Consider the following 26,745-nt stretch of genomic DNA (forward strand, 5'->3'; position numbering starts at 1 on the left):
AAACTTTTTATTTTATTTCTTTATCTAACAAGGTGAATTATTAATAGCAAATTCTTATAATAACAACCTGGCGAGGAGGGAAGAGCATATAGAACAAACCACTTTGGGGTTGTGTTATTTTAAAATACATGAAAATATATATTTTAAAATACAAATACATGTAAACCAACTGGTATAAAAACTACTATTTTTAAGTTATGTAAAATAAATGACTTCATAAATATTTAAACGTAATGAAAAATCTTTTTTTTCTACTGTAGTTCTTATTTACGCCATTAGGGGGCAAAGGTTCCCCACCTGTCTTCTGTCCAACATCACGCTGCTGCGCGAAGATATGATGTCACTTCCTTGGGACCCTACAGAGAGGGATAACATGGCGAACAAACAACGTGGGGAAGGCACCTCTGTGGAGAAAAAGGCAGAAAATAAAAAAGGTGCCGATGATTTCAACTTGGCGCTGGATTCTAGCGACGATGAGGCACCAGAAGAAGTAACGTTTGAGGACTCGAAGGCCCGGGCCGTGGAGAGCCTGAAGCTGGCGCTGGACACGGCCAGAAGGTGGCTAACACTCAGTTAGCTCCGAAGCTACACCGAGTCACGGAACTCCGTTCAATAAATTTCACCTTTTAGAGATTTCTCTGATAAATAACAGGAATTAAGACTGAAAGATCAATTTTATAAGACAATCAGATTTATTTTAAGTAACTCGTTTCATCGGCAGCGTCTAATTTAACTTATTTTAGTAATAATTAGAAATGTGTTAAACTCGAGTTTAAACTTATAGGAGTTTGTATCAATTCAATTGTTTTTTTGTTTCAAGAGAGAAGGAGCTGCTGAAGGAGAAAAGGAGGAAGAGACAAGAGTTTTTCCAGGAACAGAAGGTTTGTTTAACTTTTTTCTCTTGCATCATAAATATTTCATTTTTATATAAATTAGGAGCTAATTTTTACGCCATTACTGCAATGTGGATCACAAACCTGAATAGTGGGTTTAGTTAGATTAGAAATACAATACTTATTCAGTGCCATATTGTTTGATTTATTATTAGTTTTAATATTTTATTTTGAAAAGGTAAGGGAAAAACCCCTACAAAAGTATTTTATTAAGAAAAGTTCATTCATTAAATTAACCAGTTAATGTAGGCAGATGATTTCAGGAAACTAGTTGTGACACTGAAAATTGTGATAAAGGACACTGGTTATAGTTCATCTTAATTTTAACTCCTTCAAAATTTATTTTTCAATACATTTTTTGAAACAAAACCTTTTTGTAGAGAATAAAGAAACATTAAATAAATTTTTTAAGCATTTATTCCATTGTCCTCACAGAAGAAGAAACTCCTCTCAGCCGACCTGTTGGAGGAAATCGACTCGGTTCCTTCAAAGTGAGTAAAACTCCTGGACTCATTCAACCGTTTGTCGTTTCACTCGATGTTTAAATTTCTTTTTTTCCTTTCAGGAAACAGAAACAGGCTGAGGATAAAGGTACGGTATAATCCTGTTGGATTGTAAATATTAATGTCTGTTAATCACTAATTCATGTTGTTCTCACTCAGATGAAGAGGAAGAGAAGAGGAAGACAAAGAAACCCACAGGAGTCAGAAAGTAGGAAACAAAGCTGTTAGTCTGATGATGCGTAAAAACATTTGTTAAAATCCAGGAAATGAAATGAGGAACTCTCCTCCATCCTAACAGATTTCTGCTCATTTTAAATAAATCAGATCAGATTAACGTCTTTCCTCTGCTGCCCTGCCTCGCAGCCTGAAGGGGAGCTACACGGTTTCCACGGTGACGGATCGAGGGCAGAGCGACTACCAGCGGCAGGCGGCGGAGGATTTCATCCAGTCCAGATTGTACGGACCGGGAAGCTGCAGGAGCTCCAGTAAGAAGACGATCCTGTCAGACTTTTCTGATTCAAACCCAGAGATTCTTGAGATTTTTCTGGATTTTCTGACATGAATCCTCTGACGGCTGTTTTCAGTTTTTATTTTGGTAAAACTTCTATAAGCGCAAGCTACACTCTGTGGCAGAAGTCTGCAAAGACGATGATCTGTCTCAATTTGAGCTTTGCTACAGAAACTTCCCGCCTCGTGTCTCCGAGGCGTCCATCTGGACGTCCCGCTGGGGACACGGCGGGGACATCCTCCGCGTTCAGGCTGACCTCCAGACTCTCAGGCTCACGCTTTGTTTTCCTCCTGCCAGATAACGAGATGCTGTCCCTGCAGAACAAGACGAGGGCGGATAAGAGTGCAGCCGTGCAGTTTGTTAAAAAGGACTGGGGTGCGTTCAAAAACACGATTAACGAGCCGCAAACAATGTTATAAATTCAATAGTTTAGGGTTTTTCATTATTGTTTAGTTTTATTTTATTGTGACTTTTTGTCTAATTCAGTTTAGTTTTTAGTGTCTGCTTGTTTTTATTAGTTACATGTTGCTTGGTTTCAGTTTAGTTTTTATTAGTTATAGTAGTATTAATTTTTTCAGACTGGGTAATTTGTAGGGTTAGAGTCAGAGTTATTATATTCTGATCATGTTTACATCAACTGGGTAATGAATAATAAACAAAAATGACAATTTTCAAAAAAATTGTTCAACAATAAACCAACTCTGGAGTTTTATTTTAACTTTTGTCACTATTATGGAGGATTATGGAGGCTGTAATTTACTGGTGATGTAAACTGGTTGTGTTGGGAAAAATAAATAAATTTCACATCAATTTGAAAGGCTAATAAATCGATTCATAAACACAAAAATAGAAGATATTATATCTATAAGTTCAGTTTGGTTTTGTTTTATAAATGTATGATGTAATTCCAGTTAGTTAGAGGTTTTCCCCATTAATTACCATTTTTATTTCAGTTAACTAAAATGTTTGTTCAATTTCAGTTTTTATTTTAACTAGAAAGACCTTAATTTGGCCTCTGCTCTGATTTTTGCAGCCTGTAAGGAGAAAGCTAAAGCAGAGAAGCTGAAGAAGAGGTGGATCCACAAGCAGCAGATTCCCACCAGCTGACCGGAACATCAGGATTGAAACCGCAGTGACTCATCCAACATGGCTGCCATGACTCATCCAACATGGCCGCCGTCAGAAAGCTGGAGGAAGAATCTGCTGGAGCTTCTTCACCTGAACTGAAAGTTTCAGAAAAACAAACCTGGATGGACTTTAAGCCTCGTTTCAGGACCGGAAGCTTCACATGGAGAAATGATCTAATGGTTCTGCTTATGACATGTAAATATTTTTTAACAATAAAGGTGAACTTTATACTTTATAAAAATTAAAGTTTTTAATCCATGGAAAATATTTATTGTCCTTGCTGGTCAGTGCTTTACATATTCCTGCTGGTTCTATAAACCAAAGTACTTATTGCTTTAAATCTTCCAGGGGTATGAATAATTTTGAACTCATCTGTTTTTTTCATTCCAGCATTGATCCACACAATTGATGTTAGCGTGTCGCAATAATCAATTAATCACCTGATAAATTAAAATGATAAATCAATCATTTCCATTATGAGTTGTTTTTTAAGAGCCATTTTGTTTACAGAATCATAATTTATTTTTTTTATGCTTTCAGTTGTAAGTTTATTTTATTTTGTTTTTGGTTGTAATATTTTGCAGCGTTCAGAGTCTGAGTGAACTTACATTATTATGTAATTATCAATATGTTACTTGAAAATGGTTTCAAAACATGAATATAGTTTATCACGATCATTTCAGGGACAATTTTATTCTGCCATCGTTATCATTTAAGGAATTGTTCTGGGTTATTGCAACTAATTCATAAAGTTTTGTAGTTTATTAAAAATTGGTTCAAAAAGTTTGAAAAACTTGGAATCTTGTAGCAGCAGCAACATTTTTTCAAATATTAACCTTCAGCATGAAAGTTAGAAAACTGTACAGGAAAAAATTAATATTTCCTCTTGAAAAAGTCCATCCATCAGTTTGAGCATAAATCATCTGTCAGTCCAAACATCATCGATACACAGACAGATTTATAAAATATATTTTAGCATTGTAGCTTAAATGTCTGTTAGCTTGATGCTAACTGAGCAACAACTAAGATTTCTGGCAACGCAGCAATTCAAAGAATCTTTGAAGGAAAAAAAAAAAACAAAATTTCAACAAGTGAGTTTTTCTATAGTATTTTCAGAAGAGCAACATTTTCGTTAAAATCATTTCTGTCTGATTTCATTATGCAAAGCTTCATAAAGGGATTTTTCTGGATTATTTCTGGGATTAAAAAGTTCTCGCTTCCAGCCTCATGCAGCATCCACACAAGTTGCTCTCATCATCATCATCATGGTTGTTTTTAATATAAATCTTTTCACCCTCACACAAATTGCACATTTTTTAATCATCTCCAATGGACACAGTCAGCAGTGGACAACTTACTGGTTGACATCTTCCTGGCTAAAAGGAGGAGAACCGAAAGAAAGGAGACATCTAGCTGGATCTTACCACCACTTTACTATGGCATGCATAGGTTCAGACCTTACTCAGAAAGAGACAACAGACACTTCGTCTAAAGATTTCTTTTTTTTTTTCTGACTGCTTGTGAACTGCAAAAAATAAGGATAAAAAAAGAGGAAAACAGAAGATGATACAGAACAGATTAGTTCCACCTGGATGAGTTCTGGGAACCAGACGGATTAAAACACAGCGGAGCCGTTTCCTTCCAGAACCGATTGGTTTAGTCGCTGGACGCTCGGGCGACCCGTCGGGTTTTAGAAATGGTTTCTTTTCCTGCTCCTGTTGTTTTCAGAACATGATACTGCCACCACCGTGCTTTCCAGTCGGTTAAATCTCATCACTGTGGTCAGAAACTGGATGTTCGATTCAAAGAGATGGTTTCATTTTTCTGGAGCTGCTGCTTCTATATAAAGGTTCATCTAGATCTACGCTGACTTGGACCAGGAGCTGATGAATTCAGATGTTTATGATCAGATTCTTCAATCTGCAGTTTTAAAACCTCAAAGATAAAATATCATCCTTCATGAATTTCCTTTGGATTTGCTTCAACTTTCAGACCTGAGATCTGTACTTTGGAGCAGGATTAAGAGAAACTTTATTCACATTTTCATTGTTTTTATGACTTTGTTAAATATTCAGAATAAACACAAACAGAAGAAACTGATACATTTAATTTAATGTTGGTTTATGTTGAGATGCACCTTCAGTAAACTAAAAACTGAATCATCCGTTCATGTCGCTCGGCCTCTTGTTAATTTATCAAAGCTTTATGTATTTAATCATCATATATTCGTTAATTTCTCTTGAGTGTTAAAGATTTAATCAATGCTGGAGCAAAAAAATGATCAAAAAGCTCAAATATCACATTTGACTTAATTATTTTATCTTCCATTCTGTTGTGGTTGCTTATGGTTCTGATCCGATTGGCTCTGTTGACTTTAGCTCAGCGTTCATCTTTGGTCAAACCATAAAATTTGATTCATCTATCTGAAGTATTTCTGAGTTTTTCCCCATAAATGAATCCAGACCTGGAGAGTGAACTTCTTCCGAACATCTCCAGGGTCTAAAAACGCTGAAAAAATCCAAAGTTTGCATCATTTCTCTTTCTACATTTCACTCTTCAGTCTCAAACTTTATTATTAATGTTCTTTGAACTGGTTTAACTTTATCTTTGTTCCTTATTTTAATCAAAGTTGTTATGGATGAATTTAAACAGCATCAAACCATGAAAATGATTCATTTTATTAAATTTCTCCAATCTGCTATCAAAACATTAAAGAAAAAAAAAGCTCAGATTTTAGAAACTAAACGGTAACTAATGTTGACGGTGCAGAACCATCAAACTGTCAGAGGTTGGAAATAAATTCAAGATGTTTAAAAGATGAAAAACTGATTTAAAACCAAAAAGTTTCTCATTTGAACAACATATTAAAATTGACATGAAGTGTTTTGTCTGAAAACTAAATTTAAAGTTTAAATTTAAACATGATTGTTATTAGAAATAATAATAATAATCAGGATGAACACAGACTCTGGTTTCAGGTTTATTAAATAAATGTAATAATTATTACTTTGTAACAAAGTAATAATTATTACATTACAAAGAGCTAATTGGCACAAAATGTAAGGGTTCCTATGATTTTATTCCATTCTGCATTAATTACTTAATGCAGTTTTAGTGACATTTTATTAGATTTTGAGCCAACTTCTGTTACATTGCTACATTGTGGCCATTTATGTTGAATTTTATCAATCTAGTTTTTATTTTAGGCAGTTGGAAAATACTTAAGTTAGTTTGGGACCAAAATCTGTAATTAATTTTTATATTTGGAATTGTGTAGATTATGTTTTATAACTTGCAGATCCTCCTAATTATTTAAGAGATTAAGAAAACAACTAGCTGCAGCTCTAGAGGGATTTTTTAAAATAATTTCTTTTAACTTGTAAAATCAGATTAAGTTAACTTTCGTTTAAGGTTTCAAGAGATTTTTAGTTATTGTTTTCTCTACAGTTTTGCATATTTTTCAAACAATCAAGGTGGAAGTGAGCTCTTTCTTGGAAAAAATGTGGAACTTAAAGTCTGTTAAAGAGTAATCCTGCCTGGGAGTACAGGCCTCAGGTCTGTGGGTTCTGATCCAAACCGGGTTCTGATCCAAACCGGGTTCATGTGTACGGATATGAGGCCCACATCAGCTGATTGGTTGGAGGAGAAACTAAACGTCACTCTGGCTCCTGAGTTCTTCGGGGTCAAAAAGCAGAAAATAAACCAGGAAAACAAACGATGGCTTTAAACAGCTTCACAGCCGAGAGCGCTGGGCCTGACGTAGTCGTCCCTTTACTGCCTGCTCAGAAACCCTGGAGCCAAACTGGACACAACCAGCCTGCTTCAGGGGTCTGCTGGTGTCAGGAAAAGTATTAAAGGTTTCTCTCTCTTTGTTATTATTTTGGTAACTAAATATGTCGCTCTATTGATATATTTCCACTTTGTAATATAGAAACATTTACATGTACACACGCTGGTCACTGGGGAGTCGGTGGAATCGGGACCTTTATTATAATAAGTCGGTGGAACTCGCTCTGGCTGGCGCTCAACAAATATACTGTGAATGCAAGTAACAATAATTATAATGATAATTAGAATAATAATAATAATCATCATCATTATGGTCTGCACCATGCCTTGTAAACCTGGAAAACAAACAAACTAAAACCAAAACAAGAGGCGGCAGGTGACCCCTCCTCCACAGCGCCCCCTACCCACAAACTGCTCAAAAAAAAAAACTAAACAGAAGATTAAAAACGGGACAGTCGAGACTTGCAGATTCTCTCCGGCTTCCTCGAGTTCCCGAGTCCAAAGCGCCGGGCCTGCGCCGCGTCCCGGGGTGAGTGGAGGGTGGGGGGTGCAGAGAGGGTGGAGGGCTGCGATTGGCTGCGGCGGCGGAGCGCGTCCTCAGCGCTCACTGGGAACCTTTTTTTTTTTAAAGTTTGATCAGGTTTTTTGTGTTTCGGCTTCGAGTCACGAGTTCGCCTCTCAGAGTATTTCTTTTATTTTGAAAGCCAACCCCCCCCACTTCCTCTCCCTGTCAGAAGGATGCAAACATGGCCGCCTCTGAGAGACCAGGGTGAAGGTTATTATTTACGACGATGGAGGTGGTCGGTTCGTTTTAATGTGGCGATCTCTGAAGGTCCATCCAGAAACGACCTCTGACCCGGCCGGGTACTCCAGCAGCGAGGGGAGGTAGCTTTCTGGGTGAGCCTTCAGAATGTGTGTGTGTGTGTGGGTGTGTACACGTGTGGCTAGTGCAGGTAATCGTCCACAGAGGCGAAGGCGCAGGAGCCAATGCCAGTCCGTGCCATGATGGCGAGGCACTGGGCGGCCTGGCCCACGGCCTGAGCCAGGGGGGGCTGCTTGGGGAGGTTGTGAGTCTCTGCAGACAAAAACACAGAAGAAGAGAAAAACAATGAATTAAAATAACACAACTCCAGATTTATGCTCAACATGTCGCCCGTAGTTTGCATCATGCAGAGCTTTTCTCTGATTCTGCTGCTCAACATTTAAATGTTGTTTTATGCTTTGCTAAAGTTTTTACAGCCCAGAAATCTGGTCTTTATGGAAGAGTAAGAAAAAATGATTGATAAAACTTAAACGGTTAAAGGAAAATCAGCAGAATGTGCCATATTTTCTGATCAATCATCAGAATAATCAATTAGTAAAATAATTGATATCTGAAGCTCTATAACAGCACCCTACTCCTGTACTCTGATCAGCCGGACCCCCCCGGTTCCGGCCCGGTCGGACCTACCTAATATTGCACTATTGAGAGTGGAGCAGACCGGCTCTCTCTGGACAGCGTCCAGCTGGTAGCCCACCGGGCTGCTCCAGGGGTCGGAGTACGCCAGCAGGCTGAACGCATCCTGCAGCAGAACACAAGAAGAAGAAGAAGAAGAGACGACCGGATCAGAACACAGAGGTTCTAACATCAGAACACAACCAGGTTCTGCAGAATCATCATCTACATGAAGATCAGTCTTTGTTGCTGCTCATGTTCTGGATGTTTTATAATCATCTGTTGAAACTCAAGACGGATTTAAAAACTGATGATTTCAATAAAAAAATAATATTTTGGTTCCATTTTAAAGAACACAGTTTGTCCAAAATATTTGCTGTATTGTCTTTTTTTCACAATGTAAAAACACTTTTTCTGCAGAAAACGGAGAAAATGTTGACATTTAGTTGAGAACAATCAGAGGAAGAGCAGTAAATAACCGGGTACGGTTTCCGAACCTTCAGCATCTTCTTGTTGGCGGAGTTCTTGCCGCATTCCCGGCGGAGGTGTTCGCTCATGCTCTGCAGCTCCCTGCCGAAGTGGATCATCCTCTCGATGGCCGCCTGGCTCCCGCCACACAGCTGCCTCTTGGACTGGGCCGACTCCACCTCTGCAGAACCGCGGCCGGTCCGCCATGCAAGACATGCAGAATTTACACGTCACCTCAGTGATTTGGAGCTTTTACAGTCCAGGGTTTGAAGAAGCTTTACAGCTGTGACCAAACGGTTTCTGCTGTTTCGTTGCGTTTGGAGTATCTTACAAGCAGCTCATCGTAACAGTCTGATGCTGGAAGAGAAGCTGCTAACATAGAGAGCTTCATTAATCAGGACTGAAACTCTCGACAGAAACCAGGCAGCAGCACGGATGCCGAATGTTGCGTTTAAGCATCGAACCCACCCATGTCTGCGTCGCAGTCGTCGGGCTCCGTGGCGTGTTTGGAGGTGCCGTTCAGAAAGCCGTTGGAGGAGGACTCGGTCACACCGTTGGTGAAGTGGTCGACCTCCATGTCCACATCGTTACTGAGAGGAAACAGGAAGTGGAGTGAGAACGGCGACGCTGCGTTCCAGAGAACAAGGAAACAACCTGACATCTCATCTGAGATCATCTAAAGTGAAAATAATCCCTCTGTGAAACAAAGCGCAACTCCACCACCAGACAAATTTAGAAAAGGAAATGTAGGGCTGAACAGGGGTCAGAGGTCGTACCTGGTTAGGGGCTGCTGGCTGCGGCTGCCGTTCAGGCTGACCTCAGAGCCCTGCAGGGCGGAGCCAGAGCTGGGGGGGCAGGGCTTGTGACTGAAGGGGGAGGAGCTGTGGCTCTTATTGGACGTCACGCCGTTACAGCAGTTGCTGTCAAACCCTGCAGAGGAAAAAAAGACAAAGGCTGAAAATATTAAACACCGCATCATATAAATACATCAGCTCCACTTATATTCTCAACAAGGAGAGAAAAGTAATCCAAGTTTTTTTGTTGTAATTAATATTTTTATGGCTGTGTTATGTTAAATGCGTCATCCGTTGTGTGTGAAGCCCAGCTGATGGGGGTAATAAACTATAACCAGTAAACCTGCCGCGCCCAGCAGGGGGCGTACCTGTGAGGTAGGGCTGGGAGCTGCTGGCTTTGTGGCTGGGGCTGCTGAAGGGCCGGGGGGAGCCGGAGTAACTGTCCTGAGACTTAGGGCTGCGTCCCCCGAGACACCTCACCTCGCTGTCCGTCCCGTTCACCATCTCTATGAACTGTCTCACCCTGGAGACACAGAGGGGCGATCAAGGAGACGACATTTTAACTACTGACAAAAAATATAAAATCAGATTTTTAAGGAGAAGTTCTGGAATCAGGATCTGCATCCACATTGGTCATTTTACAGAAACGGCTCCCGAGTCGTACTTGAGCATAAAGAGGAGGTCTGGGTTCCTCTCCAGGAGGTTGGGGTACAGCTGCTGGGTGGTCTCGATGGCTTCGCCCATTCTACCCGACAACACCAACTTCTGGATCTCTGCAACCAACAAACACGTCAGTCAGCGTAGAGGAGACATTTCCTTTGTTTCCATTAGAAACCCATTCATGTTTTAGACGTTTCTAAACTGATGTAAATCAGAGTTCGTTCATTTTTCCCACAGAAAATTCAAGAGCTTTTCAAGAACATAAAGTCAGCAACAGCGAAAAAACCCAAATGATCTGAAAAAACACATTTCAATTCACAAATAAATGACAATTTATTACCGTCATTAATAATGTGGACAATGGACAAGGTAAATGAAAACATTTTATGTTTTGAAATGTCTGTCGCACACCTGATTGCTCCGAGAACAAAACACTGATTTAATGTGTCCAATAATTAATCGAACTGTTAGAAATAATTCATATCCTTTATTTTAAAACAATCCAAACAAATCGTATTAAAGTAAACGACCTTCCTGCTCAAATTGAATGCTTAAACACAAAATTAAAAAAGTTACAAAAATATAATAAAATATAATTCTTGCAAAGTTTTCTGCCATTTATCCAGTGGAAAATATTCTGGAAATTTTAACTGAACTAAAGGAAGAAAAGTTTAGCATCACAAGAGAAAAAAACAACAACTTTTAATTCAGTGTATGAAAATATCTGGGTTCAAATGTAAATTTAGACTTTTTATCACACGTTGCATTTTGAATATTAAACATGTTCAAGGCTTTGTAAAAAAAAAAAAATCAAGACTTTAAAAACCTTGAAAACACAGAATTGAAATTCAAGCATTTTCAAGGACTCCAGGCAGCCACTTGAACCGTGTTAAATATCTGAGTCATCAGCAGGATTCAGCGGAACCACCTGGAGCACCGGTTACCTGGACCAGGAGAAAATGAGAACATTTCTCCTTTCTGTTGTGAAGAGAACATTTCCTGAGCTGCTCCCAGGCGGGTTAGGAAATAAACTCACTCTGTCTGTTTTTGATGGAGGCGAGTTCCTCGTGCACAGCCTGGTCGGTGGACTTGGCGAAGGCTTCGGCGGTGGCGCAGTAGCTGTGGTGCACCAGGTACGAAGCCACCATTCTGCAGAGAAACCAAACAGACTCAGCGGTTAGAGACTCGATGAAACTCCTTTAGATCTGTAGGGAAGCCCAAAGTCTCAATGTCACGAGTTTATTCCAGCTCAGAGCTGAAAAAACGGTGGGAGTTACCTGCTGTGTGTTGCAACGGATATCAGCCGTTTATTAGAGCTGTAACCATCAGGAGTGTAGGTGTGTTTTCACATGAGGAGTTTAAAACTAAGCCTGGTGCAATAAATCAATTAGTTGCTTGATAAATTGCATGGCCATTTGTTCCTGATTTCTCTTTCTTTTTAACCAAAAACTGGATCACAAAAGTTTCCAGTCTGCTGCATTAGTTCCAACTACAAACGTTTTTAAAAGGACAATTTGTTTACAGACACTTTTATTTGTTGTTTTATTTATTTATTTAGGCTATATGAAATGTCTTCCAGTGCTAAATGCTTGTTAGAAATGAAAGTTTATTGATCTTTAGAGGCTGTAGTTGAATTATTTTGCCGTCACCAGGAAATGAAGCGTCACTCAGAGGATTTATTTGACCATTTCAGAACCTGAAGGCTCATGATTTTCTCAAGATTTTCTGGTTTACTCTTAAAAAGAATGAAACTGAAAGCAGAAACTAGTTTGAACCTTTTCTATTAGTCAACAGGAAAACTAGAAGCACATTACAGCTGACAAACAGACCCATTAAAAACAGGAAGTCAGTTTGTAGGCAAAGGAAAGTCTGCATTTGTTCTCACTTCCACGTCGTTTTCCGACTCCAACTAAACTGACCAGCTGATTTCTTACATTTCTTCTCTTAAAAACAAAAGGTTTTCCTCTTTGTGTTACTAAAACAGGTCTGTTTGCACCCAGCCTCCCTTCCAGCTGAAATCTGCACCAAATGGAGATTTAATCGGTTCAGGACCAGCCGTCACTGCAGCAGCAGCAGACTAATCCCATCAGTCCAGCAGATCTGACAACATCAGATTGATATCATGTAATCTGAACATCAGCAGGCTAGTAATGCTCAACTAAAGCTACAACATAATAACCAGGAAAAAGTTCTAAAACACTTTTAAGAACCAGAAAACTGAACAAAGAACCTCTGAAACATCCAGAACAGAATAATTTGTCTTTGTTTCCTCCTCTGTTTAGCTTCAGTGATTTAATCTTCTGCTTCAGGATGAATCACAACTATTCATGATCTTTAAAAAAAAAAAAAATCCATAAAAAACTCCCCCATGTAGTCGAGCCAGAGAACAGAGAAATTTAGCGACATGTTGTTAAATCTACCCAGAAACACTGAAAACATCTGCTGTTCCTGCAGGAATCAGTAAAAGTTTATGATGTTTGAAATGACAGATTAGACGGAGAAATGAAATGTTCAAACAGTCAGTGAGTTTAAAGGATGACGCTTCATTAAAATTAGCAGATAACTGCATCATTAATGGAAAATATAAGAAAAGTCTTATACATAAGACATAATACGCCTCATATCTGAATCAGCAGCAGATGAAGATGTTTTGTTTGGACCAAAGCAGGGAGAAAGTTTCAACAGAAACAAAAGTGATAAATATCCGTCAGCCAGCAGCCATTTTGTGTGTGTCGACAAGCAGCACGGGGTCAAAGGTGAATCAACTTTCAACTGCTTCTTCATGTCAATTCAAAATGTTTTATTTCAAACATGAATTAGTTCCATTATTTCACAGATTATTTCACCTTTAACATGGGAGGAAAATCTTGTTATAAGTGAGACAATCTGCCAGTGAAACTGATACTTTCTCATCAGTATCGACTGAAAAAGTTCCTACATTTTGCTGAACAGTTGGATATTTTTTTCTCGTTTCAAGTATACTGAGATATTTGCACTAGAAATTAGACTAAGAATACTTGGTGTGACTTTGTGTTTTTGCAGTGTGATGTCTACACTTTAAAACAGAAACGATGAAGGCAGGGTGAGAAGCCGCCCACTTTAGGAAAATATTACAATAAAGCACCAAACGGACATAACCGTCAAATATCAGCAACTAAAAACAGCCACTATGATCAATGATTTGAATTCTGATTGTCCCATTAATTTTTACATGACGACGGTTCCTACAAAACGTTCAGAGAAGGACTTTCAAGCTGTGAAAAGGTTTAAACGGGAAGAGTTTGGTGTTTTAAGCCCCTTACTTCTGGATCATGGACTGCCACTCGCCCTCCCGCTCTCCGATGGGGCATCTGTCGATCTGGGCCTGGATCTTCGTCCTCCACTCTCGCATGTAGTCCTCAATGTCAAAAACGAACGGGTGCTGGCCGAAGTTTGCGTCCACCACCTCGCCTGGCGTCTGAAGGCCGACGGTCGGGTACAGGTTTGGCTGCAGAGGATGCACACAGCCATGACGGGTTAAATGTAGGTAGAAGTGGAGGAAACTGTTAGGAATTTAATCTGGACAATAAATCAAAGCAGGAAGTAATGAGAGGGAAAAACAGGAAAGAGGAAAACTGAGGAAATAACATTTTCACTGCAATTAACCTTAAAATACATCTTCAGCATAAAATCCAAAAATAAAACTGGGAGAGATGAGAAAAAAAAGGTCAGGAGTGGTAATTATTTTTAAAAACAGAATAAAAACAAATGTTTGGTGTAGATTTTCTGTCAGGAAACTCTGATATCGTAAGGAACTTCAGATATACATGAACTTTATGCTGTTGCATATTTATGGAATTAAATTTTCTTAAAATTAGAACAGGAACATTTGTACTCAAAAATGAGCCTTTCCAAGATCCCAGAATGAATCTTGGAATAGTGGGAATTCAGACTGGGAAAGCTGGAGGTTCAGAATCCAATATGGCTGCTGTGCTGAAAATACAAAAAAATTGCAAATATGAACTGCACATTTGCACTTAGTTTGCTTTTCATCAAACCACATGAGCTTCACTTGTTTACATTTATTTTTAGAAATGGGACAAAACACATTAATTAACATCTACATGTAAATACATGAGATTATAGCCAGATGGCTAATTATCATCCTATTGGCATGTTGAGGTTATAAAGACAGGACTAGAAAACACAAAACTACAGAATAAGAAATGCATAAAAACAACCTTAAAATCAAAGTATTTATCTCATTAGAAGTGAGATAAATACATTGATATAGTTTGTTTTGCTAACAGCAGCTTAGAAAAGAAATCTGACTGATTTTCCAACCAGAACAAGATTGACTCCTGAAACAAAATTGAATGCAGCATAAATGCAGTGAATAAACGCTGGACGTGTCTCCGTCACACTCGTCTTTGTCACGGATCAGTTGCCAGAAAGGTCAGCCGAGCCGAGGTGACGCACTTCACTGCACAACTCTGGAGGAACATGAATGTCAGGCTCAGAGCCAAGTCTGTTGTGCAGCTCAATAGATCACTGTTGGGGCCAAGGAGAAAACAGACCCTGTGTTTTCATTTTAACCCGAGCATGCAGGGGGAAAAAAACCTTTTCATTCTCAGCTTAGTTAATGAATGCATGAATGTCAAAAGAACCTCTGCCTGCTGGGTGTAGGAGTTCCTCACCATAACAAAGCAGGAGGAGGAGGATTGAAAAAGGGCAATAAAATCTCTAAACTTTCAGTTTCAGACTAATTCCCACTGGGTCATGCAGTGATCCTCTGGGGTCTTTCGTACTCGTCTATGAAAGTCATGTCTATTGTCCTGGAAAAAGTTACTGTGGAGCTGCTACATACCAACAATAATATTTTTATAATCTGCAGTAAGGATATCCCCCTTTATGCCTCAATAAATAACATCTTTTAGGTTGGAGCTGCTTTGATTTGATCACGGCTCATAAATCCGTCATTCCCAACAACTCAACTGTCTTACACAAGAATAAGAGCTTAAGGTTTCAGAAAATATCAAAATTATACAGAATAAAGATTGTTTAAGTAGGAATTTTGACTCACTGGAGAGAAATTGCCACTTATGAATTTTTCATTTTTGGAAAAATCAGATTTCTTTTTGACCAACGCACTCCTCTGGGCTTCCGTAGTTTATGACAGCTCCCCCGGAGAAACGTTTTGGAAATATTGTTCTCATTTGTAATTTGTTTTTAAAGTAAAATAAAATCGGAAATTGGATTTGGTAGAATTAAATAAAAATCTGAGATTTTACTTAACAGATAAAAAAACACTCCGTTCCCAAAGCATATTAAGTAATTTTTAAAAAAGAAATTTAGACTGCATTTATTATCTCAAGTACAAAATGTAAAATACTTATTTGAAAAATAACAAAAAGTGTAAAACATAAAAACTAGTGAGTTTGACTTTCTGACAAACCATTTTAGATGAATTATTAACAAAGCAGGTTGTTTTATACCAATCAGTAATATGTGAAGGATTTATTCTTGAATAAATAACATCAAATTAAAATTTTTCCATGAGCAGGAACATCAGATGGGTTCCTACTCAAAGGTTCAACTTTAAACCAAGTTATTTTACACTGATTCTCCATCTTTAAACGCAGTTTGTGATTTCTGAAAGCTCCTTATGATTTAAAAAGATAAAAACTCAGTTATCTTAAAAATACTATTAAATCTCAGCATTATGATCAAATCTCTCTGATCCCTGGAGGTGGGATAATTCAGAGAACCATGATTAATGTCTCACCTTCTCGCCCCCCGTGGAACTACTTTTAAGCAGAATATTTTTCAATATTCACAATTTTTTTAAATAACTCGTACTCTTGAGTAATTTAAACAATGAGCAGTTTTACTATTAACTAAGGAAAGAGTGTGGCACAGGGCTGTCACGTAAAAATGATGCCTGGGAAGAAAAACTAGTAAATAATGAAGAGCAAAGAGCTTTTAGTTCAACAAAAAGCTGAAAATATTAATAAATAAAACAAAAAGGATTCATTAAAAATTCAGCACTTCCAGCTTGTGGATCTCAGCACATTGTGATCCAACAGCTGACCAGAGCCAGAGGTCAATAACCAGAACGCAAAACATCCTCTGAACTAAAACTCCCTCAAGTCGTCATAAAATCCACAGAATACAAGCAAATACAAACAACATCTGTTGAAACAGCCAAATAAACCATTAGCAAAGAAGAAAAAGCAACAGGAGCTGGTACTTACTGGCAAGTCTGTGAAGGCGATACCTGCAAAGAGAAAACAGAAAGTGTCAGCATAAACAAAAGTTTCCTCTCCATGTCGGAAAGCAGCAGAAGGCCTCAGTCTGTTTACATGGGATCATTATCTTTCAGCTGTAGCTTAATTTAATCAAAGCTGTGCAAACCAGGCAGACTGTTTCAGTCATGAAGAATAATCTGGTTTGCAGCTGAACACAGATTTCTACAGCGGAGAAATTTATCTGGAAATCTGTTCAGGAGAAACCAGAGTCGTCTTCTCTGCAGAAACACCCTGCAGTTCACCAGTTTAACATTTAACTAACTGGGTTTAAACCAGAGTTTGTGACTGGTTTGTGTCACTGCTGCAAATATGAGCTGAAGAATGCACAGCATAAGGAGAAGAAAACGTGACCATTTGACGTAAACGTGCTCAAAATGTTTTACAGAATGGGAGCTCCAGCCATTTTATTTGTCTTCACGCTTCACAGAAACGTTGCTTCAGGGAGTTTTAAAGGTCTTTTTGGAAATTAGCTTCGGAGAGAAAACGACGCCCCCTGTGTTCATGTGGACGTATGGAGATCTCAGAAAAGATAACTGATCAACTGTTAATCAATAGTTAACAGTCGATTAATAGTTTATAAATTTGTTCCATTCAATTAACTGATGACATCCTGTCAGTGGTGTAGACTGGCCTCCATCCAAAAGCAGCAGGTGGTACAGGAAATAATCGTGGCAGAGGCATCCCAGAACAGCAAAATGCACACCGTCTCTTTGTTCATGTTTTTTTCCCCCAAAACATCTTTTGGAAAAAATGGCGTGGGTCAATATTTGGCAAAGATGAATTTTTCTCTTTGGTATTTAAAGATCCTCTTGATTCAAAACAAACTCGTGTTTTTAATTGCTTATCACTTAATATTTAGCCAACCCATCAACTTCAGATTAACTCATTTGAGAACTTGCATTCCTACTTTATATTTAACTCAACAGAAACATTTCAACTCCGTTGGAAATTGGATCAAAGATTTATTTAAACATTTTCGCCTCTGTGCAGAATTCAGGGACGTCGTCGTGGTAAATAATGTGTGAAGCTAAAACCAGAGAAAGTCTCAGAGCTCCAACCGATTTGATCCTCAGCTAAAAGCTTCAAGAAGACGACAAGCATTACAATCTGTCCCTTTCTGAGCTGAACAGAGCCGCAGGCAGCAGCGCATGTGACCAGGACAATCAGCCCATCATGGAGGTATGCAGCGCTATCTGGCTTTGCAGTAAAGAGACCCAGAGCCACATCAGTGCAGCTCAGCTGTTTGTTCCTTAGAGTGGACCCAAATCAACTTCATCTGCACTCACAATTATTGTTTTGTGTAAATATACAGACAGTTTTGCTTAATGCCAAACAATAAATCTTGACGTTCAGCTTAAATACGTTTTAAATATGTGATTCTCTCCTGCAGCCGGTGCAGATTCAGCCTTTTGACCAGATTCCCAGCAGCACAGAGAGAGAAGCAGCTGTTTGGTTTCAGGAAGTAAAACGCATCCAGTGAAACAACAGGAACGTAGTTATGGATCCTACAGCGGGCCAGAACGGGCCCAGAGCGGGGACAGAGCGGGACCAGAGCAGGGAACAGAGAGAGACCAGAGCGGGGAACAGAGCAGGGGACAGAGCGGGACTCACCTAGGCTGTGGCCGTTCTTTGTGTAGAAGCAGGTGTTGTTGATGAGGTTAACGCAGCAGCCAATCACGTCGCCCGTTGTAAACGTGGGGCCGTAGGGTTGCCCGGTGCCGGATGAGCAGAAGGAGTGGCCGTCGTCGCCATGGTAACCATAAGAGTGCTTGTCCCAACCTGAAGGAAGAAAGCAAAACGAAGGTGAACGGTGGGAAGGCGAGACGCAGTGATGATGCAGTCAGACAACAGATTTCATCAACAGGAGGAAATCAAAAAGTAATGAACACTGGAAGTATTTAAAAAATATATAAAACTCTTGATGGCATCAGAATGAGGATCAAAGAGAGTGTCTGAAAGAAAACTGCTGAGGTTGCACCTGAATCAATCTGCATAATTATCAATGAGCAGCAGCCAGAAACTCTGCAGGGAAACAGAGAGTCCAAATATGTTGACGAGGCAAGAAAAATACCACAATTCATGCTTCAGCACGCTCCGCTGTCTTTAGTCATTAGAGGTCGTAACTGGTAACGGGACAAAAAGGCAGCATCAGAAACGTGGAGGGATTTACAGGCTGTATTACCGCTTCTGATAGTCTGGTAGATTCAGCTCGACTGGGGATCAAAGTTACAACATTTGTTACATTTTCAGCTGCTGTGGTTCTCAAACCAACCAAACCCTTTGAGAAACCTGTTCCCCTCCTCGCCTCTGGGGGCGCTGCACCAAGAATAACTAAAGGAAACGACAAAAACCTCTGAAGAAAACACCGAATGCAACTTCCTTTTTCATTAAATGTAAGCAGACATGAAGTGGCGTCAGAGTTTAGCAATTGGACGATTAGTCTTTGGTAAAAAAAAACAAAAAAAAACGAGATATTTCTACCACTAGCAGAAATAGCTCATGGTTTTTTTGTCTAGCATGTTTGTTTTAGTTTTATTTACCCAGAATGCCCTGCACTGTAGTCTGCTTCCAGCTTTTAGAGCAGTCTCCAGTTCGCTCAGTATTCACATATCCATTCGATTCGCACCGGAGTTTAAAACCGAACACAGACCGAGGTTTGCAGGCAGACGAGAATTTGATTAGCATTCACACCTCAACAAACGAACCGGATTTTCTAGGCAAACGGACTGGAGTCGCATTAAAGTGGACTAAACTGGGGTGGTGGGAATGATGAACCTCACATCTTGCTGAAGGACTCTTCTGGGTGATTCTACTAAAAAAAGAACATAAATAAACCTTTGCTGTTTTTACCTGGTATGTTCTTAATGATAAAACATACCATCCTATTCACATTCAGGTTTTCCTAAAATGAGGGTTTTCTAAACAATCCAACCTTATTTTACCCAGCAGCTAGCCTCTTTTAGTTGCATTTACCCAGAATGCAACTGGCTTTAGTTGAGCTAAAGCCTGAGCAGTTGACCTCATATGGTTGTTATTTGTGCCGTTCCTTTAACAGGTGTGTCCAGTGTTTCCTGTTGGTTTTTAATGAGTGACGAACATGCCCCAGTTTCCCTGAACTGGAGCTAAACTTGAACCGAGTCCATTGTCCTCTGAAGAGGACGACACTTTCAGCCCCGCTGGCCTCGGGCCGCTGAGGCTGGACGTTCCAGCGCCGCAGCAGAATGTAATCCAGCCCGGCCTGCATGCGGCTCTGCTGCAGCCGTTCTTCAGTTACCACTCCTTCATTAGCCTCCATCCATCTCTGCCCCCCCTGTTATCTCTGGGTGGGTCCAGTTTTAAACTAATGAAAGGCTGTCTGGGCTCCTGCTCGCTCTGATAACCTCGCTGGATGACGTTGATGAAGCGGTGCCGTGTCTTATGGACCCGCTCACAGGAGGAGAACCCTCTTATAGAAACAAGAAGTGGGTGACTGTCTTAGAACTGGATCAGAGCCGGGTTACGGCACCCAGAAATAACACCCAGGATGAATTTAGGATCAATTTTGTTCATTTAAATCTGTAAAATTAGCTCCCTGAAAACACATAGTGCTCTTAAAAAAATTCACATGTGAGATAATCGTCAAGACTCCAGTTTCATAAAGAAGGGTGATTCTTACCACTAAACTTCATAGTAACTGCATTTAATCATATTAATGGTGCACTTATGGGACAAACGGTGGAGAAAATAAAGAATACAACAATAAATTGGCCCAGATTCCCTTTATCTTTACAAATCGGAGAACGGCCGACGTGAAGTCGATCTTATCTACTGATCTCACCTAAAACATCTAAAATTCATCCATTGTCCTTTTTTGAGAGGTTTGACTAACCGACCGGCCCACCAGGTCAGGTCTGCATGTTTGTAGTTAACAATAGTCACTTCACTTTTATCAACTCAGCAACTTTCTTGCTATGTTTAGCAACATTTCAGAAGAGGGGAAAAAATTAAATAAAATCAGTATCAAAAGGTCAGGCCTTTAAAAAATAAAAATCAGCAATCAGCCAGAAAAGTGGAATTGGTGCACCACTAGAGAAAATAATTATTCCAGACAATACAATCAGTTTTTACAATTTTAAATACCAATAATAAGAATTTATATATTTTTAAAAAACTTATCTGGGCTGCACAATATTAGAAAATACTAAAATGATAATATCAGGTGAGATATTTCCTCTCTAATCTTCCTAATCCATGTGACCTTTAGTATTTGAGTCTAGTGTGAGTTTTGCAGCCATGACACTCTGTCCTACTAGCTAAATGTTGCATTAGCATAAATTATACAATTTCAGAATTTACAAACTAAACCAACAATTACTGCTCTCCAAACTGTCCTTTGCGATACAAATATTTTGATGACGATATATTCATGGTTTATTGTGCAGCGACCCTGCTGACGGCAACAATAAAGCTCAGATTCAAAAGCTGACGTCTAATCCGCAGCTTTAGTGCGTTTCTGTTTATTTTCTGGGTAGTTTGAGTGAGAACACAGTCGGCTGAACGACTTTCCCTCGTTCGTCTTCCTGCTGTCTGCAGCAGCTCCTATAAACACCGTGTTCCAGCCTCGCTAACAGAGAACATGCAGATGTAATCAGATAATTGAAGTTTCCTCTCAAAGAGACGTTCCTCCTGCTCAGCAGATTCCTCACAAGCAGAAGAAAACCAACAATTACACACACAGTGAACTTACCAGGGAGTCTGTTCATATTTACACCCTGAGCTGAGAGGCCGATCCCCATGTAGCTGGAAGAAGAAACACAAATAACTCAGTCCTGACATGCAAGACACAATGTTTATAGACACAGAAGAATAAAAACGCTCCTATGGCTGCAGCTGCTTTGATTCCTGCTGCACTGACTTCAGTTCCTCCCTGCTTACCTGAAGCTCTCAGCAGAGAGCCGTTATCACGGGGAAACATTCTGGTTCAAGACGAAGGACAAAATGGTTTAAAAAGGAACAAAGAGGGAAGATGAAACTCAAGTCAGTTTGTTTCAAAGTGTTGGCATCATCAGCACAAAGGTTAAACTAACGTAAGACAAAAAATGTAAAAACCAAACAGAAAAATGCTTTTAAGGTTTCTTTTTAAATGTAATTTTTTCAGTTGGTCTCAGTTGTTTTGTGGTTAATCAGATCAATGAGCTAAACTCTTTTTTTTTTTTTTTTTACGCCAACATGTCTAAACATGTAGACCAGTGGTGTTCAACCTGCGGCTCCGGAGCCACAAGTGGCTCGTTGGACCTTCCACAGAGCTCTAAATGAAAACATGTAGGACCAACCATTTTTAGGAAAATATAGATAAAAAAAATAAATGCTGATTTTTGCAACTGAACTACATTGAATTTCAACAAGATTACCATAAAACTATTTTGCTAAACTATAAACCAGCATTTCTAACATTCTGTTCTGTTGCAGCCAAACTATGACTGAAACGTTGCTTTAAAACAAAAAACAATGTTTGAGATGAATTCTGTCTTAATGTTATAAGATTTTCTTCCACACCGAGACGCTTCAAACAAAGCCGACATGTTGGAGCATAAAACTGAACTGCAGCTTCGTTTTTATTTCCAGCGCTGCTCCAGAAAGCTTTGCAGCTTTTCTGCACTTCCTCCAACACATAACAACAGTTACACATCAAAACAGAAAAATCTTGGAGTCCTTCATCATTTTTCTTAGATCCTAATGTTAGGCTCATCTTCAGAAAGTTGTGACACTTTATAAAAGTTAATGCAAAGCAAAGTTAGGGTTATAACCATACAAGTATTTTTGTGTCTAATCACAAACATAACTCAGAACCAAACTATACAGATTCAGAGCTTTGCTGTCAAGTCAGATAAACCAGAGTGGAGTGACAAGCAATATATTGCTTTTTGATTTTTCTTAGTCAGCGCTTCTCAATTCCGGTCCTCAGGCCCCCTGCCCTGCATGTTTTAGATGTGCCTCTGTTTCACAACAGCTGATCCAATGATTGCTTTAGGTGTTTCTCTGCTGCCACACACCTGGATTGAATCAATGGGTGATTAGCAGGCCTCTGTAGTACTTGATGCCTGCAGAAGAGGTAATGCAATCATTTGGATCAGTTGTTGTGAAATAGAAGCACATCTAAGCCTGCAGAGCGGGGGGGCGAGGACTGGAATTGAGAAGCACTGATCTAAGTGTTGTTTTTAATTTAATCTTTTTTTAACATGATTAAATAATTCCTTACCATTATTTTTGTTGTTTTTTAAGAGGATTTAAAACTCAATAATTTTGTGATGCTTAGCTCTAAAAACCACAGATTAAAAACTGGATGTTTCATTTCTGCAAACTCAAAATCTAATCCAGACATTTTGTTTGTTGCTTGCTGAATAATCTGGGAAGAAGTTGGAGATTACTGGCCTTTAATCTAACATAAAACATAACTTGTGCTTTTATTTTTCTAATAACTTATTAAAAAACAGTCCACCATCCCAGATGAGAATATTATTAGAGTTTGAAGGTATTTTTTTCATTTGGAGGGTCTGAAGCTAATTGCATGAGAACTCGGCAGGAGGAGCCGTTCTTCTTTTAAACATGCAAATCATTCTATTGTCACTTCAGCTTAACAAGATAAAACTCTGCAGGACTAAAATAAACATTCTGATGCTTAATGTGAAACAGAGGGGATTTTTTTCTATCTATTAAATTTACTTTCACACAACCTGCAGAGTAACGATGACTAAACTTCTATAATGCAACAACTGCAGTAAAATCATTTCTTCCAACTGTAAGTTGACAGAAAACTTTTATATCAATTAACTTTACAGTCAGTTTAAACTAGATCAAAGCCACACTTCTGCAATATTTAGCTGTCTCTTACCCATCTCGGCCTTTACTGATGATCTTCACCTCAAAGTAGTAGACACCGCAGGCGGCGGGGATGGGGTGGGTGGCCCGCACAGACGCAGCATCCTTGGGGGTTTTCCCATGACCTTGGAAGGAGTAAACAATGTTTTATTATTAAAAATAAATGTCTATCAGGTCAACCTCCTATAAATAAAGACGAAAAGCTTCTCCTCAACTACAGTAAAGCCTGCAGAGGGATTGTATGCAGATTTAAATTGATCGCTGAGGTATTATCCTCACTGATAACGAGAAACCCAGATCACAGGTATCTGATCCAGCTTTCATCCCGTCACTACAGTTTGGACTCGGAGCCAAAACCACTAATAAACCTTTAACAAATCAGAGCAAGAAGTAATTTAAATGTTTTGCACAATAACCAAAAACATACATGAAGCTGAAATTATTTTTTTACTCTAGCTGGTTCCTTTATCTCTAATCATTTTCTCCTGTCTTTGCTAAAAATGTGAGATTTCTATAATAAAACAAGAAGAAAATCAGATTCAATGCTTCTGGTTATTTAAAATAGACTTTCTCTGTAAGATGTGGTGAGTTTACATGTATGGTCTGAACCTCATGTACTGATTTGTGAACCTGCTCATGCTGGCGGTCTTTAAAGCTAACATTAGCTCAAGCAGTGAGTGCATCATTAGGGGTCAAATATCAGCCATGTTTACACGGCTGAATATTAGACAGGAGCCGTTTGGAGCCTTTGCAATATGTGGACAACAAATATTCCCAACATACTGAGTCATTGCAATGACGAAAGCAACAAAATATGCTACATTTAGAGTTCAGGTGGCTGCTTTGTTTGTTCTGCTTTTTCTTTTTTTGCAATTAAATCACTTAAACCCAAATTACATGATGAGGATTTAATGTTCATATTATAGGAGGCTGCCTTCTGTGAGCAGTAAATGTCAGCTCTGCTCCAGGCTCAGATTGCAATAAAATACCTAAACCCACATGCAAATTTTTAGATTTGTTCTCCTGTCCAAAGCTTCTGAGATGGAGTCACATTAAAGAAGCATTATTAATTAATTATTAATAAATGATTAAAGTTTTTAATCTTTCCAGTAAAAATAACTTATGTCTTCCAGGAGTGAGAGCAAGATTTGTTCTTGTTATAGTAAAACTGTTTCATTGTATTAAGTTGATAAAATAACTGGTTTTCAATATTTACTCCAATCTCTAAGTATTGCTTTCACCATACTTAATATGGTGAAAGCATGTGATTTTTATTTACAGTGCATTTGTGTAGTAAATCTGATGATTCAACAGTATTATATTACCAAATGCAACACAAAAATGTTATTTAGCATAAACACTAGAAGGATACATTTCTCCTTAATTAATTTCCAGTTTAGAAAATAAGTGCACACTAGAAAATTTTCTAGTGTTTTTTTCCAGATTTCTAATGATTTTACTGTAAATTGATATTTAACAGTGAAGCCTTAAGATTTGATAAAAGGCTTAGTAAAATACTTACAGACTAAATCAAAAACAAAAAAGCTTTATAAAGCAGATCCTAAACAAATAGGTCTTAATTAAAACTAATGACTTGCAAAACAATTTTATATAAAATCAGCAGATAATTGCAGATTTAAATCTGGAAATATGCTTTGCTCCCCGGAGATAAAAAAAAAAATACAAGCTTTGTATTACTGTGTGTAAGGATGCTGAACATTTGCAAGCTTGCTATGTAGGATTGGAGTGAATTTGTTGTGGAAAGGGGGAAAATATTCTGGCTGCAACAAGGAAGAGGATGTGTGTGTGTGCAGAGGCCCGGTCAGACCCAGAATAGCAGAACACACCCAGGAAGCTCAGTTGCACCTTTTTTTTTTAAAGCCCTAGCCTTTTCTTCTAGGCCTACACCTAAAACCTTCACTATGATAGCTTTGCTAGGCAACTAGTCCAACCAGGATGTCAGACAAGACACTTGATATTAAACCCTTAGCAGCAAGGAACTAATCTAACATGTCATCATGGAGGCTTGAACCTAACCTCGACATTTGACACTATTTTCTCACATTTCTAATCAACCTGTAATGCTAAATTAGCCTGCTACAGTTTGGCTTTTTCTGACCTGTCTGAAACAGATACAGTCTGTATTCAATCAAAAATGTTTATTCTGGTAGGTTATTTATTAAAGAATATGACAGGTCGACGGACTGTCAGCACAGGAAGCTTCACGGAGACAGTTAATGGGGTTGGCAGGCTGGTTAACTGGTAGAAGCGAAGCTAACGAGCAGGGAGGTGAATTTTGGCAGCGGCTGCACCTCGCCAGCTGGTCGGGTTGCAAGATGTCCTCTCCGCCTTGTTGTTGATCAGTCTACCCAGCCTACTTTGTTTTTAGCCACAAACAGCAGCTGCCTTCGCTAAGCTAGCGGTGAAGTTAGGCTAGCATGTTAGCATAAACTAAATAAAGTGACAAACTCTGAACGTGTCTTTTTGTCATACCTTTATAGTGAACGCGGAGGTTGTTCTGAGACAATCCGATGTAGCTAAACTTGTCCTTCGGGCTCCAGGAGCGTGGAAGCGGTGTCTCGTTTTCGTTAACGGCCGGATAGAGCCGTCGAAGTCGCTGGTTTAGCTCTTTTTCCTGCTCGTTCAGAGCCGAATCTCCGTGAACAACGACCGACATCAGAAACCCACAGCCCGTCGACTGTCCAGACATGGCTACCACACGGCTTTTGGTGAAGTGGCTTGTCAGTAACAAGCCAGAACTGCTGGAGTCGGTCAGTGTCGAGTTTTAAAGGGGGGTTAGCAAAGCTAGCTAGCTAGGAGGCTAAGCTAACTGGCTTCGCTGGTTCGTATTGAGGCTGCCAGAGCTGGTTAGCCTAGAAGCTAACCTGGCTAACGTGTTTAGCCGAACTGATCGCTGAAATGGCTCAGGTTGACATTAGCTGACACAAAGCCACAACATAGACACTACGGAGAACAATATCTGCAGGAAAGGATCTGATGAGAGCGGCTGAGACACAGACGAACGGGTCCGGGTGGATAGCAAGTAACAAAAGCGTTAGTCCAGGCGGATCGACTAAAGTATAATAAGCTCGGCTAGGCTCGATCTTTTGTTTGTTGTCGGAGCGTGTTCCGCGAGTCTGATTGGCTGAGAGCAGCTCCACTCACTTCCTATGGGAATGTGAAGTCAGTAACTGTGAATGTGCAAAAACAGATGAACAGACAAATCTGTACTCAAAAAACTGAGCTGTACTTTTACAGTCAGAGACTGTTACGTTTTGTTGTCCCACTACTGCACTCGGTCTGTATTATAAACCTCAATACATCAAATTATTAATAATCAAACAAACTTTTTATATGACATGAATAAAAAGTCATTTTATTTGGTTTATTCAAGTTTTCACCAATTATCCCTAATCCACATA

The 26,745-nt window shown here is 39.2% G+C and overlaps 2 protein-coding genes across 3 annotated transcripts in view; one reads left to right on the forward strand and one right to left on the reverse strand.

The window, feature by feature from the left end:
- The window catches only part of ranbp9 (RAN binding protein 9), a 36,857-nt gene extending 10,382 nt beyond the window's left edge, over positions 1-26,475 (reverse strand). Inside the window, exons 1-14 of one of the 2 annotated variants that reach the window (XM_028020202.1) lie at positions 25,817-26,475; positions 23,337-23,448; positions 21,192-21,244; positions 18,077-18,244; positions 16,412-16,434; positions 13,481-13,665; positions 11,215-11,327; positions 10,183-10,291; positions 9,887-10,041; positions 9,501-9,654; positions 9,193-9,314; positions 8,754-8,905; positions 8,272-8,383; positions 7,750-7,896 (exon numbers count right to left, since the gene is read on the reverse strand). In XM_028020202.1, the coding sequence (XP_027876003.1) occupies positions 7,766-7,896; positions 8,272-8,383; positions 8,754-8,905; positions 9,193-9,314; positions 9,501-9,654; positions 9,887-10,041; positions 10,183-10,291; positions 11,215-11,327; positions 13,481-13,665; positions 16,412-16,434; positions 18,077-18,244; positions 21,192-21,244; positions 23,337-23,448; positions 25,817-26,033 (1,806 nt within the window). In that variant the 5' untranslated portion in view covers positions 26,034-26,475 and the 3' untranslated portion in view covers positions 7,750-7,765. Of the gene's footprint in view, positions 1-4,289; positions 7,897-8,271; positions 8,384-8,753; positions 8,906-9,192; positions 9,315-9,500; positions 9,655-9,886; positions 10,042-10,182; positions 10,292-11,214; positions 11,328-13,480; positions 13,666-16,411; positions 16,435-18,076; positions 18,245-21,191; positions 21,245-23,336; positions 23,449-25,816 lie in introns of those variants that run through there. The other variant, XM_028020201.1, reaches the window with a different exon arrangement.
- nol7 (nucleolar protein 7) lies at positions 320-3,497 on the forward strand. The gene is made up of 8 exons (XM_028020309.1): positions 320-558; positions 821-881; positions 1,329-1,384; positions 1,459-1,484; positions 1,556-1,604; positions 1,760-1,881; positions 2,202-2,279; positions 2,938-3,497. Exons 1-8 carry the CDS (start codon positions 335-337, stop codon positions 3,009-3,011), a joined length of 690 nt encoding a protein of 229 aa, XP_027876110.1. The 5' UTR covers positions 320-334; the 3' UTR covers positions 3,012-3,497.
- Positions 26,476-26,745: the final 270 nt, after the last annotated feature.

This window comes from Xiphophorus couchianus, chromosome 6 (assembly GCF_001444195.1).
Source record: "Xiphophorus couchianus chromosome 6, X_couchianus-1.0, whole genome shotgun sequence".
NCBI lineage: Eukaryota > Metazoa > Chordata > Actinopteri > Cyprinodontiformes > Poeciliidae > Xiphophorus > Xiphophorus couchianus.

Bases quoted from the DNA above. Each gene is read 5' to 3' on its own strand.
- nol7 (XM_028020309.1), top strand. From the start codon at position 335: ATGATGTCACTTCCTTGGGACCCTACAGAGAGGGATAACATGGCGAAC. The intron at 1,385-1,458 runs GTGAGTAAAACT...TTTTCCTTTCAG, and splicing joins ATCGACTCGGTTCCTTCAAA to GAAACAGAAACAGGCTGAGG. The intron at 1,882-2,201 runs GTAAGAAGACGA...TCCTCCTGCCAG, and splicing joins GGGAAGCTGCAGGAGCTCCA to ATAACGAGATGCTGTCCCTG.